At 58.3% G+C, this 15819-nt stretch overlaps 1 protein-coding gene across 3 annotated transcripts; it reads right to left on the reverse strand.

Moving 5' to 3' along the window:
- Positions 1 to 848: 848 nt before the first annotated feature.
- TMEM82 (transmembrane protein 82) lies at positions 849 to 14509 on the reverse strand. Of its 3 annotated transcripts, XM_075906331.2 has the most exons (7): positions 13513 to 14508; positions 13354 to 13426; positions 6041 to 6215; positions 3622 to 4030; positions 2643 to 2830; positions 1928 to 2045; positions 849 to 1844 (listed from the first exon to the last, which is right to left on the reverse strand). In XM_075906331.2, the coding sequence occupies exons 1-7, from the start codon at positions 13598 to 13600 to the stop codon at positions 1831 to 1833; spliced, it is 1065 nt and encodes a 354-aa protein (XP_075762446.2). In that variant the 5' UTR covers positions 13601 to 14508; the 3' UTR covers positions 849 to 1830. The 3 variants fall into 3 exon arrangements, with proteins under 3 accessions (XP_075762446.2, XP_025046334.3, XP_075762447.2); XM_025190549.3 differs by having other exon boundaries at positions 849 to 2045; positions 13513 to 14504; XM_075906332.2 differs by lacking the exon at positions 6041 to 6215 and having other exon boundaries at positions 849 to 2045; positions 13513 to 14509.
- Positions 14510 to 15819: the final 1310 nt, after the last annotated feature.

Raw genomic sequence — 15819 nt, forward strand, 5'->3', positions numbered from 1 at the left:
ATTACAGAAACACACACTAGGAGGCAGCAGGCACAGGCCATGTGCGTAAACATCCCAGGAGGATGGGAACAGGACATCTCGCTGCAGAAACAGCTTGGTACCAGTACGCTCCCCACAGAGAACAGGGACAGTGCGACCCGGGGCAGCACAGGCTCGGGGTGACAGCATGATGGAAGGGATGGGAGGTGTCTCGGTATGTCAGGGTGTCAAGCTAATCCATTGAAGGGTGGCGCCTCGCTACACAAGGAGTGAGGTGTAACTTGTTGGTGTCTGTGTATCTAGAGGAGCTGTCTTGTCCAGCCGAGGGGATAGCGGAACCCCCTGGCTGCTATCTAAGCGGAGTCCATAGCCAGGGCTTGTGTATGTACTAATGTAAACTGTTGACGTCTGGTCTAGACGCCCAGGATGCGTCGTTTGACAATAAACCTGGTTCCAGGGCCTTCGCACCGTGTCATTGGCGCTCTCAGAAGGCTGTGGTGGCGGCTACGTGCACAGAGCCCGCTCAGCATTAGGAGAGAGCACACGTGTACACACAGTCGGACGGTTATCTGCACGGAAGGGAGCAGACCACACGGCAGAGCACCACACCGGGGCGGCGTCTGACAACAGGCTGGATGAGTCCAAACTGGTAAGACACACATGCCAAAGCCAGAGCAGGCGCAAGGGATGGCATGGCGGGGGAGGGGAGGGAAGACTGAAGTACATCAGGCCACACAGCTCCAACCATTTGCAACACTGCCAGCAGGCCACCTTGACCACCTGCTCAAGCCACAGTGGACAGTTCTGACCCAGTGTAAGGAGAGTGATGGAAGGTGGCCGGGCCTTTGCCACCCACCCTCCAGCTCAGCTTGTTTTAAACACTTTATTCTCGTGCGTGTCCATACACTAGACAGTACAAAAGTCACGGATCCCTGTTCCACCTCGCTCCCGCCACAGGGATGCAGATGCAGTGGCCACTGCTCATCGTGGGAGGTGTCTGGACCCCACCACAGGTGCTCGTCAGTCACAGCCCTAGAGGTGGCGGCCCAAGGGCTCTGAAGGACAAGCCAGTGCAAGGTGGGAGAGAGCAGCAGCCAGCGCCAGCCCAACTGCAGGCTCAGCACAAGAAATGTGCCCTCTCCCCTTCAGAGCCCCCGGGGAACAGGCTCCAGAGGCACGGCTCTGTGTCCCCCGATGGACAGCTGGTGCTAAGGGGCACTGAGTGACACGCCGGCCCCTGGCGCAGAGAGGCACATGGAGGGGAGCTGCGGAAGCCCCCAACCTGCACCAGTGAGGAATGAGCCCTTTACCCTAAGTGTGTCTGAGCTAGATTAGCCAGCCTGTGCCTGGACCTCCACCCCTCAGCCCACACAGCACAGCCATGGGACTGTTCACTCCCTCCCAGCCACACATCGGGGCCAGCTGGATTGGGGGCCAGGCCATAGGAGCACCCATGCGTGCATCCAGCAGGCCACCAACAGAGTCAGATGGCAGCAGCCTGCTCTGGCTTTGGCCATGCTCCTCCTAGTTGCCCCGTCCCCCATGGCCTCCCCCCCAGCCACCTCCATATGCAGCCTTGATGAAACTAGGCCTTTGGGACTGCTGGGAGACCTGGAAGCCCAGGGGCCTGGAGGTGCTGGGAGGCGCGAGGGAGAGATCAGAGGAGGCCGGAGGACTCGGGTAGGGAGGAACCAGTTGCACAGTCTCTTTCATGCCAGGCAGCAGGAGGCTGTAGGGGCCTTGCCATTTCCACGGACAGGAGGAGGAGCAAAGACTCATGAGTCCTGGGTTGACAATGTTCTCAGCAGAGCCTGCTGGGTGGAGCACTTACGCCATGCGAACGAAGCCACTTCAGCTGGCGCGGCCTGCAGCGTAAAAAGTCACATTTCAGGCCATCGCAGGAGTCTTGCCTCTCGCCATCACTGGAACACGGCAGCCCCCTCCTCACCTCTCGGCGCCGACCTCTCACCCGAGGGCTCGGTCACAGAGCTGGACTTTCTGCCGTGGACCTCAGGCCTTGGCTGGGGCTGCCTGGAACTGGATTCTGGGAACTTTTGAGAAAAATCCTGCAGAGAAGCCACACCAATATTAGAGAGCCAAAAGCCTCTCCGGCCAAGGGCCTGCCCTCAGCCTGCCCAGGCAGCACCAGGTATGTGCCAACAAGCAGCTACCTGCGCTCCACAGCCAAGGGCTCTCCCCCAGATGCGAGTGCTGCCCCTCTCCTGCCACTCAGGGCCCAGTCTCTGCTGGAGCCAGTCGCTTTCCTCCCCAGACAACTGGGCCCTTGCACTGTTCTAATTTGCTGCACTGCAACTGGTTGCTGGCTTCATCCTCCTGCCTCCATGGCAACCCCTTACCAATCCATCCTCATCCCTCCATCTCCCCACTATGCTTCTCTGTCCCCTCCCTCTCACAATTCCCTGCTCCCCGACACACACACCGAGTCCAAGGCCCAAGCTGCCATCACCACAGCTGGGAGGCGCCCCAGAAATGTCCAAAGCAGAGACCAGTTCTGCCCTTGCAAGCCACTGACAGCCCCTCCACCAGGGCAGGTCTGGCTTTGCTCCGATGAACACCGGAGACCAGCCAACAGTGCTAGGGTGTCGCCCTGCCCTGTGCTCCCCCAAGGGCAGCATGCACGAAGGACACGTGTGCAGGCTCACCTGGGCCCGACAGACGTCCAGCATGATTCCAGCCCGAACCAGGCACCAGATCTCACCCACCAGCGAGATGAAGATGTTCACGATGTCCATCCACCGGCCCACGGTCATGAGGAGGATGAGGAGGCCTCCCATCCTCACAAACACTGTCTGATAGACCATCTGCTGGCTGGGGTTCTGCCTTTGCTCCTCTGCCAGGAACAAAGCCATCCCATGGTCACAGCCATGCTACGCGGTTAGTATGGCCAAGAAAGCGGCTTGGAAATGTCCCTTCCTACCTCGTTCCCTGCTGGCGTCGGCCACATCTACACGCTAGCCCCGGCTGCAGCAGACGTCTGCACTAGCGGGCTGCAGTGGCTGAGCGAGCCCCATCGAGGGTCGCCGTCGGGCCTGTCCTTAGGGCGCCAACGCTGCTGTTTTGGTGCACAAGCTCAGCCAGCACGTCAGGCTACCCAAGCTGGAAACTACCCCTGTGGTTCCAGCGCAGACACGAATTCTGCAGCCACACTGCAGCCCAGCAAGAGCAAACTGGAGTCTGCGCTACCACCAGCCACATGCGGGGCTGCAGGAAACCATGCTCCAAGCTGCTGCCAGGACAGGCCAGATCTCTGCCCTCGGGAGCCACTGGGCAGTGGGAATCTGACGGCCTGTGCTATGCAGAGCTCCGTGGTTCCAGTGGACCCGGGGGGCAGGAGCAGTTCCCAGGACGGTACTTTGTTGCAAAGGCAAAACTAAACATGCCTGAGCCGAACCGAAGCGACACAAGTACTGGAGCAGTTTCACCCACTCCGGCGCCAGCGCTCCTGCCCTCCACGCTCACTCCACCAAGGGTGACCCCTCGAAACAAGCTTCCATTGGCTGATCAGACCCTGGACCGAGTCACTGGGTCTCCAGGGGTTTCCACCATTGCAGACAAATCCCCAGCCAATAACCCAGCAGTCTTGGGAGCACGGTGGCTTCCAGCCTTCCGCGGGCGCCCTACCTTGCATGTAGATGACCAGCAGGGTGTAGCAGATGGTGAGTGGTGTCCAGAAGCGTATGGCCTCCGAGGTGCTGAGGAAATCCTGGTTGATCAGGGCGACGGCCGCCAGGTCGGCCACGGCAAAGGTGATCTTGAGGGCGTTGCAGAGCAGGGTGGGGATGCCATGCCAAGTGGTGAGCAGGAAGATACAGACCCCGCAGTAGCGCTCTTTGCTGTGCAGCTCGTACATGGTGCAGACGTGCCGGGCCAGCCTCCAGACATAGCAAGTGAGGAAGCCGGCCAGGCCCAAGCTGAGGATCAGGTTGCAGGTGCGGTGGGGAGCCCCCTCCAGCAGGTAGCTGAGGCTGCAGGAGATGCCGCACCCCAGGGAGTATTGGCACAGCAGGTAGAGCTGGCTGCTGTGTGCACCCTGCGGAAATGCAGCACGTTAGCCACACACCAATGCTGTCCTCCAGATGGGGACTAGAATTCCGTGACTGCTTTAATTCCCCTGCACAGCAAACAGGAACCGCTCTAGAGCCAGCGCAGATGTTCCACCGCAGCAACAGGACAGAGGAGCACAATGCACATTGTGCAGCACCGGGGCTAGACGCCTGCTCCTTCAGCTCGACTCGCACAAGCCGAGCTCAGGGACAGGGCAAGAGCAGTTCGGTCTTGAGTCCTCTACTGTCCACTCCTCTCTCTCACACCCGCTCAGCCTTGCAGCCTGTGTCCAGGAGAACTCCCGGGACCCCTTGTGATGGCACAGTCGGGGTTCCCCTCAATCCTGCACCCCCGTAGCAGCAAGAACAGAGTCCACAAGCCAGTAGATTAGAGGGGGTTTATTGCTTCTCCAGGATACAGCACAGCCTAGACATGATGTGGTTACAGGAGTCAAGGCCAGGATGCCTCAGACCACTGAGGTTAGGGTGTCCATCGCCCCCCGTTTAGACCCTCAGTCCTCCACTTAGGTTGTTCCCTTCATGTTTTCCAGCCAGCAACTGCCCCTTCCCCCAACACTCTCTTCCTTTGTTCCATCTCTTCCCTTAACCGGTAGGACCGGATCAGTCACTGTCATGGGGGCCCTCAAGGCGCCCCCGCTGGGCCATGCTCACAGACAGAGGCCAGTAGAGGTCACCCCCAGCCCACAGCCCACGCACAGCAACCAGCAAGGAACTGACACTACATCACACCCCTGCCCGGAGATGCAGGGACCTTGGGGCAGAGGAGAACTGGGGAAAGTGAGGGAGGGTGTCTCATCTCACAGCAGCCAGACACAAGACCTCTGGGCCTGCACTTGCTTCCAATCCCGTGTCCTCTAGCCCTGCCTAGGAAGGGTGGTCCGGCGGCCAGCACCTGAGAGCGCCACACCGCAGCTCAGTGTTTCACTCCTGGCTCTAGTTGGTCCCCAGCAAGGTCGGAGAAAGAATCATGGAAGAGACTCTGCAGCCCTCCTCCAGGTCAGGGTGTGCACTCCGGCCCACACAGGGTCTGTACCAGCCTGCATTAGGTTCCGCTTCCTCGGGCAGGATTATTACAGGCTAGGGATGTTACATGCTGAGTAGCTGACTAATCGAATAGTCGATGCAATTTCCACCGACTATTCGATGGGGCGCCTCCGCCTTTGAAGTGTAGCTAGAGCCCTAGGGCTGCGCTGTTGCTACACTTGGAAGGTGAAAGTGCTGCTGGGAGCACGGGGCCAACGGGGCAGCCCTCCGCTGGCCCTGCGTAACCCACGGCGTTTCAAAGCAGCCGTGCCATGTGGAGCCCGACCCCAGGCCCCATGCAGCAGGGCCACTTTGCTATGCTGCAGGAATCCCGGCGTCAGGCTCCTCACGGCAATTCAAAGCAGCAGCGCCACACGGAGCCCAGGGTCAGCGCGGGAGTCCCCAGCTGATCCTGGGCTCCACATGGTGCTGCCGCTTAGAAACGCCACATGCAGCCTGACGCCGGCTCCCTGCAGGAGGATGCCCCTTCGAAGCAGCCTCTTTCTGATAGAGGCAGCATGGGGGGGGGGAAGCAATCAGTCAACTTGATTATCCGATAAGCATTTGCTTATCAGATAGTCAACTAGTTGTTCACATCCCTATTACAGGGAAATGGAAGATGGAGAAACATGCACCGTGGGGCCTGGTGAACAGAGCACTATGCAGTGATTCATGAGATCAGGGTTCTTTCTTCTCCTTGCCCTGAGTGACTCTGGGCAAGTCACGCCCTACTGTGCCTCAGTTTCCCCTTCTGTAAAAGGGAGTTGAATGACATAAACCTCTTGTGTTAAGCAATTTGAGATCTACTGAAGAAGTATGTCATGTAAGAGGGGGATTTTTCCTACAGCACAATAGGGGGCACATCAGGAATCTGCCCTCTCTGTCCACTTCCCGCATTGGCTCACACAGCACTAGAGTATCACACAGGCTGGTACCCAGAGGTGACGACTCACCTTGTTCTGGGATAGTAGCATAGACACGGCCCTGAGGGAAAACTCCAGCACCACCAAGGCAGCCACGCGGTACCCAACCACCATGAAAATCAACGTCAGCAGGAAGAGATGCATGTGATCCAGCAGGGACCATTGGGAGCGGATGGACTCCTTCTCCGTCTGTCTGTCTGGGTCACTGGGGACAGAGAGACAGGCTCAGGACACAGCGGACAGAGGATCAGTCCTTGGGATGCTGGAAAATCCCCCCTCCTGCTGCATTAGGGGAAGATAGGGCCCTGGCTGACCTTCCCCAGAAAGACCTGGGCCTGCCAGACCTTGCAGCCAAGTTCTTGTAACTCGCCTCTCTGCAGCACCAGAATGCAGGCACATCCATGGGTTTCAGCAGAAACAGAGCACCTGCAGGATCAGGCCCCGAGGGGCCGACTGCCCCATCCCTTGCCTTCTCCTTAGGTCCACCCTAGGTCTCCCTTCGCCTCCCCAGAGGATGCCCCATACAAGGCAGCCAATAGTAACTAGCACGGCAGCTCGGGAGTCTCAAGTGTTATGCCTCTGCCCTAGCTAGTGCCTGAAGATCAGCTGTGAGCATCCAGCCCACTGGGAAGTCAAATCACCCGATCTCACAGCCAGAGACCTCGGAACGAGAGATCTTCACAAGCTACTCAGGCCTGTTCGAGTCTGACCTGAGACCCAGGCGATGGTTCCACTCTGCAACTCCGGCAACCCAAGAGCCCCTCCCCCAGGAAGTAAACAATAAACCCAGTTCCAGATGCTTTCTCCCTCCAGCCACCCACCGTTCTCCCACATCTTCCCCTTCCAGCTGTGCAGGGTGCCCACTCGGGCAGGCGCTCCTCACCGACCATCTCCAGAGATCTGGCCAGCGGGCAGGGAGGTGGGGCCAGGGCTGGAAGAGGTGGGACACATCCCCTTTCATTCCTGAGGTGGTCTGGAGGTGAGGGGCAGGCCTCCTTAGGCTGGAGCAAGAAGAGAAAGGCCATCTTCCCGAAGCAGCTGGGGTTGGGTTGGATAGGCTGCAGCAGCTACAAAAGGACCCCTCTTTCTCTGTCTGTGCAGCAGGCAAGGACTCTAGAGAGCACCCCCATAGACACCGAATCCATCCCCCCAGCAGAACTAGGGGATCCCCTTCAAGAGATGCACAGTGGCCAGTGCATCGCAGGGTGGGACACATACTTTTTTTGGCCATCTCCCCCCTCCTCCCACGCAGTGTAACTAGTATCTGGCCCCAGCAGCTCACAGAGCCAGCCTCAGGACTGTGAGGACACCAGGGAGCTATGCCTTTGGGATACGTTCGGGGTGAAAATAACAAATTTCTTGCACCATTTATGTGGGGGGGGACAGAGGGCAGGAGCCTCCCTCCAAGTTTGAACACCTGGATTTCATACTTGAGGTCTTCTGCAAGCCAATCCCTGACTCCAGAGCCAGCTCTTACATGCAACAGAGTTTGAGCTGCTTGCAGCTTTGCCTTTGGGGAAGGGAGTTTGTTACAAAGAGCAGGAGGCTAAGAACAACAAAAGGCTGTGCAGTCAAATCTCTGAAGGATCATTAGATCATCATAAAAGCATTGCCGAGTACTCCACTTACAAGACAAGACGTGGGAAAGAGAATAGGAATGAGTGTTGTGCAGCTGGACTAATCCAAAGCTGACGGCAAAGAGTTCCAAAGGGATCTCACAAACTAGATAATTGGGCAACACAGGGGTAGATGGATTTCAGTGTTGATAAGTGCAAAGTGATGCACACGGGAAAATATAATCCCAACTATAGATACAAAGATGACGGGATATGCAGGCACATATTTCTGTTACCACTCAAGAAAGATCTTGGAATTATTGTGGACAGTTCCCTGAAAACATCTGCTCAATGTGCAGTGGCAATCTAAAAACTAAAAAGGTAACAGGACACTGGGAATCATTAGGAAAGGAATAGATAAGACAACAAAATACCATACAAAGTCATCGTATGCCCACATCTTGAATGCTGTATGCAGATCTGGTCACCCTCATCTAAAAAAAGATCTACAGTAAAACCTGTGTTATCTGGCACGCTCGGGGATTAGAGCGTTCCGGTTATCTAAAAATTCCGGTTATCTGAGGGCCCCATCAATCTAGAGAAAACCAATAGACAATAATAGTAAAACTTGAGTTTTTAATATTGGTAGTTTTGTAGTGTGAGGCAGTTGGTCTCACATTTCTATGTCGAGTGAAAGATGATTAGTACTTCTTCCATAAAAAATTGTAAAGCCAATCATGGTGAGCCAAGCTAAGCCTGTGTGCCTGAAGATGTGACAGTATTATGGCTGGGGGCAATGCCGGTTAACAAAGTTTTCTGGTTAACAGAGTGCCGGATACCAAAGGTTTCACTGTATTGCGTTTGGAAAAGGTAAAGAGAGCACACCAGAAAGTATTAGGGGTAAGGAACAGGAGGAGAGATTAACAAGACTGGGACTTTTCAGCTTGGAAAATAAATGACTGAAGGGTGGGGGGGATGTGCCTAGAAAATCATGAAAGATGTGGAAAAATAGAATAAGGAAATGTTTGTTCCTTCACTAACATAACACAAGAAATGGACCCAATTAAATGTATAGGCAGCAGATTTAAAACAAAATAGGTGACGGGCTGGATCATGACAATTGCGTCTCCTGTTTATTTCTTCTGAAGCACCTGGCATTGGCCATTGTTGGATGACAGGACCCTGGGCTAGAAGGACCTTTGGTCTGACCCAGTCTGGCCATTCTGATGTTCATATATAGATCTAAAATGTATCTGTGCCCTGGCTGGTAAGCCACTAGACCCCACTCAGAGAGAGCCCAGGAGTCCTGACGGGGGGTCTCTCTCCAGAGTTAGAATAGACTTGCACATTTTAGGGCTACCCAGTGTCCCTTCCATGACTTGTTACAAGAGGTCAGATTGTGCTAATGTTAGATCAGAGTGGTCTAACATTTATTTAGTTTGCTTTCTTTGATATAGGAATTAGATACAGTGCTCCTGTCAGCTCATTGCTAAGCTGTCTGCCAAAAAAGTAGAGTTTTCTAGTGCCTTAGTAGCCCCTGAACAGAAGTGATGGGGTAGCAGATGGGGCTGGTTCCCCCCGCATTTGGTGCTCGGTGTGTACTGAGCATGCTCAGTAGCACTGCTGAAGCCTCTGTCCTCCATCTGCCTCCCATACTCTCACTCTCTTGCTTCCCCACCAAAATCTGAACTGATTTTCAGGGGAGTGGGGCGGGGGTGGGGTGCAAAGGATTGTGGGGGCTCAGGCAGGGGCCTGCCATGTATGGGGGGAGCTCAGAGCTGAGTGTACAGCCTGACTGCTGGATTCCTGGACTGGCCAGGGCGGGGAGTGGAGGGGGGGGCTGCACTGCCCAGCTGCCTGAGCATCGGGCCTGGAGCCTGGGTGCGCTGTGGCCGTGAAGCCCAGGGGCTGTCAGCATCCAGGACCTCCCAACCAGGCAGCCCCTGGGCGGTGCGGTGCTCTGAGGCGCACGGTTCCCTTCCCCTCTGGCTGTGCTGATCTGACACAGTGGCTGAGCCAAGAGAGGCCCTGCCAGCGCGTCTCACATGGTGACTTTTCAGTGCTGGCCCAGTGCTATGGAGTTGGGGAAATCGGAGAAACAGAGAGGAATGTGGGGGCTGGGGAACATGGAGACCCTGGCACTAGCGTGGCAGAGCCACCAGCTTGAGCCCGGCCTGCAATCTCTACAGATCAGAGGGCAGGTTTGGGGCAGCTGTTAGCACCACCCGGTGTCACGCCCCAGACACGGGAGAGAAACGTGAGGGGAAGCTGTGTGACGGCGCGTTGGGGGTCCCCCGTCTCCTGCACCCCGAAATGGCACAAACAGACTGCACCAGAGGAAGTTTATTGCCTCTCCAGGATACAGCACAGCACAGATGTAGTCTGGTCACAGAGCTGGGCTAGGATGCCTCAGGCCCCCTTGAGATGGGGGAGACTGGGCCCCTAAACTCCAGCCTCTTTCCCTAGGCTCTCCTCCATGCTCCCAGACAGTAACTAACTAACTCAATTCCCTTCCAGCCCTGCCCCCCAGTCAGGGCAGCATTCCACCTTCCTTTGTTCCTCTCCATGGGGGGTGTCTGGCCACTGGTTCAACAAGTTTGGCATTACCTCTGCCTAGTGAGGTTTTCCCTGCTGGGTCTTGCTCCAGACAGCAGGGGTCACCACAGCCCAGCAAGTACCCCCACTACGTCACAAGCTGGTCGCAGTCCCAGGGGGTGGGGACAGTGCACAGGAATACGCATGTTACTGGTTCACCAGTGCGCCTGCCTCTAACCACAGCCGGTAAGTCTCACCTGCTAACATGGTGGGTCCAGCCCAGGCATGCGGTGGGCAGGGGCGCTCCAGCCTGGCCGAGCAGCCCCGCCTGTGGTGGTTGCTACTCCAGCCCAGCTGGGTTGCAGCCGCCCAAACCCATTTCACAGATTAACCAGTTAGACGTAACGTTTAACCAGTTAACTAATTAAACAGGGTTTACATCCCTACAGAGGAGCCCATCGGCACTGCAGGACCAGATCCCTGCCGGCCAGCGAGCCGCCCCACGGCCCCTGGGATTTGCACTCCAGGCTTCAGAGTCCGTTCATAACCAGCTGGCACCCAAGCAGCTGGGCCCAGCCTCCAGGAGTGGAGAAGCTGTTGCCCCAAACGCCTTAGCCCAGGCAGAACGCACGGCCACTGGGAGAGGGGCGAAGGGAGGCGCACAGAGCCACTGGCCTGGGCAGAGCAGGGGGCACCGCTGTGGGGAAGCCAAGGTGAACGTAGCCCATCCACTTACCCCGGCCAAACCACCCTCGTCCCTAGCACTAGCCCTGCTCCACCAGTCTGGTGCTCCTGCTGGGGACCAGGCTCAGGGCTGGGCAGAGGGGGCCAGGTTGCAGGGGCTTTCTCTGCTCTGCCTGCCTGGCTCCAGGGCCAGCGTGCAGCCACAGAGCCAGTGGGGGACGTGTCCTGCTCCTCCCACCGGGCGCTCTTGCGCAGGAGTGGGATGGGGGCATGGGAACTTGTGAGCCTCCGCCCGAGCCCCAGTCCCCAGCTGCTGTGCAGATGGGGGAAGGAGACAAGCTCTTTCCTTCAGCACCCCCATTTTTCCAGGGCCCCTGGCCAGAGCATCTATCACCCTTAGGGTTGCCAGATGGTCTCCCAAAGAATACTGAACACACGGGCTAAACATTTGTTGAGCAAAACAATAACCCCCCCCCCACTGAACACACATCCTGTGGCTACTACCAAGAGCCACCAAGCTGGGAATAAAGGGGGAGGCAGCAGAGCCTGGGGCAACACCATGGCAGGGTGGGGGGGGGCTCCCACACAGCCAGGTCTTTGGGTGTCCCAGTGGGAAGACGCAGAAATTCCATCCCAGTCGGTTTTGGCTGAGAGCCCCTGGAAGGCGCCTAAACGCACCCACAGAGCGCCCGCGGGCTCCTCCCCTGGGCGACGGCACCACAACGCGCTGGGACAGCGCCCAGGGCAGGGACGGGGCTTGGCGTCACTCCTCCGGCGCAACCAGCTGAGGGCTCCCAACTCCGACCGCGCCCCGCCCCCACCCGGCTCCTGCACCCAACCACAGGCTCCCAGCGCCTCTCGTGGCCCCGCCCTCCAGCCACTGCCCCGCCCCCACCCGGGTCCTGCACCCAACCACAGGCTCCCAGCGCCTCTCGTGGCCCCGCCCCCAGCCACTGCCCCGCCCCCACCCGGGTCCTGCACCCAACCACAGGCTCCCAGCGCCTCTCGTGGCCCCGCCCTCCAGCCACTGCCCCGCCCCTGCCCAGCTCCTGCACCCAACCACAGGCTCCCAGCGCCTCTCGTGGCCCCGCCCCCAGCCACTGCCCCGCCCCCACCCGGCTCCTGCACCCAACCACAGGCTCCCAGCGCCTCTCGTGGCCCCGCCCTCCAGCCACTGCCCCGCCCCCGCCCGGCTCCTGCACCCAACCACAGGCTCCCAGTGCTGACTGCGCCCCGCCCCCCAGCCACTCCCCCAACCCCCACCAGGCTTCCGTTCAGCACCCAGCCAGAAGACAAGGAAATACTGGACATTGCACGTGTCCGGTATTTTCTGAATTTTTTTACCAGAGGGTGCAAAAACTGGACTGTCTGGTAGAAAACCGGACACCTGGCAACCCTAACACCCTCCAGGGCACCAAGGCAAGAGGTGGCCTCAGTGGCTCCTGCCCACACACCCTAACCCAAGTGGCCGAGTCTGCCCAGGCTACTGGGATACAGAGAGTCCCCTGGCTTGCAGGGCAGAAAGGGACAATCTTACCGGGACGGGGAGCCCTTGGCAGAGGTGCACGTAGGGTTACCAGGTAGATAGGGGGCCGGGCTGGTGGGCGGAGGGGCAGGGGCCTCAGGGCTGGACAGGGGGGCAGGAAGCAGAGCTGGGGGATATGGGGCTGGACAGGAGGAAGGGGGGCGGGAAGCAGAGCTGGCGGGGGGGAGGGGGTGCAGCCACTGGCTGCAGCTGGAGTCCAAGAGGCTGCACCCCTGGCAGGCATTCCCTCTAGTTGCTAGTAGAAGCCAGGCAGGGGCAGGGACACGCTTGGCGCTGGGAGCCTCTGGTCGCGTGCAGAGGCCGGGCCGGGGGAGTGGCTGGGAGTCCCGTTCCCCACCTGGCTTCTGCACGCGACCACAAGCTCCCAGCGCCACGCGCGGACCCACCTCCCAGCCCCCGCCAGGCTTCCGTCCGGCGCCCAGCTGGGAATTCCGAAAATACCGGAATCGCACAGTGCATGTTGCACCTGTCCGGTATTTTCTGAATTTTTCTACTGGACAGAGGGGTGAACACTGGGCTGCCTGGTAGAAAACCGGACACCTGGCAACCCTAGGAGCACATGGGGAGGTCAGTCTGGCACAAGAGAGGCACAGGGATCTTGGGGGGGGCGGGGAGAGAACAGAGGAAGGTTTGCAATGAGCTTGGCCTACCCCAGGCATGGGACCAGGAACCAGCCTGCGTGTGTGGGGGGAGGGGGAAATAAAAAGAGCAGCCTGGCCCCAGACACCAGCTAATCTCAGCATCCGACTCCAGGCTCCGCCCAAGGAAAAAGCACTAGAGCGCCAAACAGATTTCCTCCCTGGGGCCGAGCAGCCGGGTTGTTCCCAGGGGCCCGGCAGGCCAGCCCGGTCCAGTCCCTTGCAGGCCGTGAGCCACACGGGGATTCGAATGGCAGGCGTGGGAAGCCCCTTAACCACAGGGCCCGCGAGCAGCTCCTGTGCCCCAGGGAGCAGCCGCTCGAAGGAAGCCAGAGAAGATCCGGGAAACCTGTGGCTGGGACCCAGGATTCCTCCCCCACTTACTTCAGACACTGGATGTAGAGGTGAATCTTCACCAGGCTGCAGAGGACAGAGACCGCACAGGCTCCTATTAGCCCTGCAGGGGAGAAAGAGCCGGTGGGTCTTGGGGAAGCCAAGGAGGCCAGAGGGGGAAGCCAGACCAAGGCTCTGCTCTGCGCTCACCTTGCAAGAGAGAGTCCGTCAGGGTGGAGCCCCAGGCCAAGCTGGGGAAGCCCGGTAGCCAGGAGGCCAGGAACTCTAAGCAGAGCATTTTTCACTGAGCTTGGAATCAGCATGGGGAGCTGGGTGCTGCTGCTGCTGCCAGTCTCAAAGGTCTGCAGAGAGGCGCTTGGGGAGAGGCGCCAGGAGGGGGCAGAGGGCTAGTAAATCATTCTCCAAGTGTCCTGCCTGGGGGAGTAGGCAAGCCAGCAAGCTGGGAAGGGTTTGAATTCCTGGGACCCGCACAGCAAGTTAGTTCTGCAAACGGGCTGGCCAGAAGATAGTTTGACGGAAGGAAATGGTTCCTTCCCAGCTTCTCTCCCCCTCACAGGCCAGAGAAGAGATTTCTGTTGGGCAGAAAGCATTTGTCTGGCCTATTTTGTAACCCCAACTCTGCCGTGTTTTGCTAGCCCTAAGATAGTCTGGCCCAGTGGCAAGATGGAGGGGGAAAGCTGGGATCTTGTTCTTGGCTCTGCTACTACTCCAAAGCACATGACATTGGGCAAATTATTTTTGCTGCCTATGCCTCAGTTTCCTCGTGTACAATGCAGCTAATAACAATCACCTGCCTTTCTAAAGTGCTGCCAGACCCCCTGATTAAAATTCCCCTTAAGTGCTTCAGATATTCATGCATGAAAACTGGCAAGAACCAATAATGAACCTGACCACCCCAGCTTTTTCTCTAGCCTCAGAGCATGAAACAGACGCTGCAACAGCCAAAAAAAACATGGACAAGAAACAGATTTAAAAGCCCCTTTTGGGTTCCACCATCTCAGGTTTTGGTGTTCATGTGGGGGAAGAAAACTGGTTATTCTCTTAACTTGATTGAAAGCCTGACCCCACCTGTATAGTTAATCAGTGTAAGCAGGGTGTAGGGAGACAACATGGGAGAAAATCTACAGGAAAAACTGGCCTGGAACCTGCTCGTCCCCATTTTGCGGTTCTCTTTCCCACAAGACTACGTTCAGTTCACTCCACCTCCGCCACCGGATTGCAGGTTCAGAAGGTCTCATACGGCCTTTCTCTGCCCAGCCAGGGGCTCTCAGCAATGACCCTTTCTCAGCCAGTTCCAGTCCCAAGAGCACTGCTGAGTTTCAGTTACCCCCCCTTTGCAGAGCAGCGTGGCTCTGGCTGCGGAGGGGGACTCGAGCGTAGGGACGGTTCTGTTACCCAGCGAGTACTGTGAGGCCCTGACACTGTAAGCCAGGGATGGGCAATAATTGTCATGCATTTCGGACCAGTTCCAGGCCCTCGCCCTGGCAGACTGGGTGGGACTAGGGGCTACAGAGACAGACTGAATGTGAGGAGCGCAGAGACTGTGGCCCGAGCGAGTGCGCTGGCTGCTGCTGAGTCTTTCAGACCAGGGAAGCTGCCCTGCTCCGTTGTCTCCCCCTTCCCCGCTCTGCAGAGATGAGGCTTGGGGTGGGGGTGAGGGGCAGAGCCTGAGCACTGAGATCTTAGACCCAGGCTGTGTCTCTTAAGGCAGGCGCTCCTCTGAGCGGGGGGGGGGGGTGTTCTAGGGGCTGCGCCCTTTGCTCTGGGGTACCGTGGCACACGCCAGTGGGGCTGGGCACATGGTGGGAGGATACCAGTGATGTATCCTTGCACAGCCCCCAGGGACCCAGGCCTTGAGAGACTGAAGGGGGGTATCCTCAGGCCAGCAGCCGGCTCAGTGCTAGTGCCCTGGGCTCCAGCCCTCTGAACACGCCACGGCCGACGTGCCGGGGACTGAGCGAGAGCGCTCCGCAGCCGGAGACATGAGCTGCGCCAGCGTCTGACCGCGACCTGCTCTCGGTGGCTCCACTCTGCCAGGACTGGCACTGGCCTGCTACCTGAGCACAAGAGGAGGTCACCCTGAGCCAGAACGAGTGGAGACCCTCCTTCCCTTTGCCCACACGCCCCTCCCCCGTGCTCCTGCTGTGGGGGGCAGGGGCAGGGCACGGGGGCGTCGGCTTTTCTAAGCTCCCCCAATGTCCGAGCCCTGTCAGCCCAGTGGGTAATTCTCCTCTGTCAGAGGCCAGCCACCAGGTAGCAAGGGCAGCAGGTTAGTGGCGGAGGATGAAACTGGTGGGGCTGCCCGATGGCAGGGTGGCTGCCAGCCAGGGCTCTGTGCAGCAGGAAGCAGCCCCTTGTCCCCTCCCCAGCAGCTCCCTGCTCCCAGTACAAGTGTCCCACCTGGCTCTGTGTTGGGGCCCATGTGAGCTCGGTGTCTGTGCGGCCGCTCAGGAGAGATTCAAATGCTGCCCTGCTGATGAGCAGAGCGCCTACAGC

This window comes from Pelodiscus sinensis, chromosome 24 (assembly GCF_052426305.1).
Source record: "Pelodiscus sinensis isolate ZL-2025 chromosome 24, ASM5242630v1, whole genome shotgun sequence".
In the NCBI taxonomy this organism is placed as follows: domain Eukaryota; kingdom Metazoa; phylum Chordata; order Testudines; family Trionychidae; genus Pelodiscus; species Pelodiscus sinensis.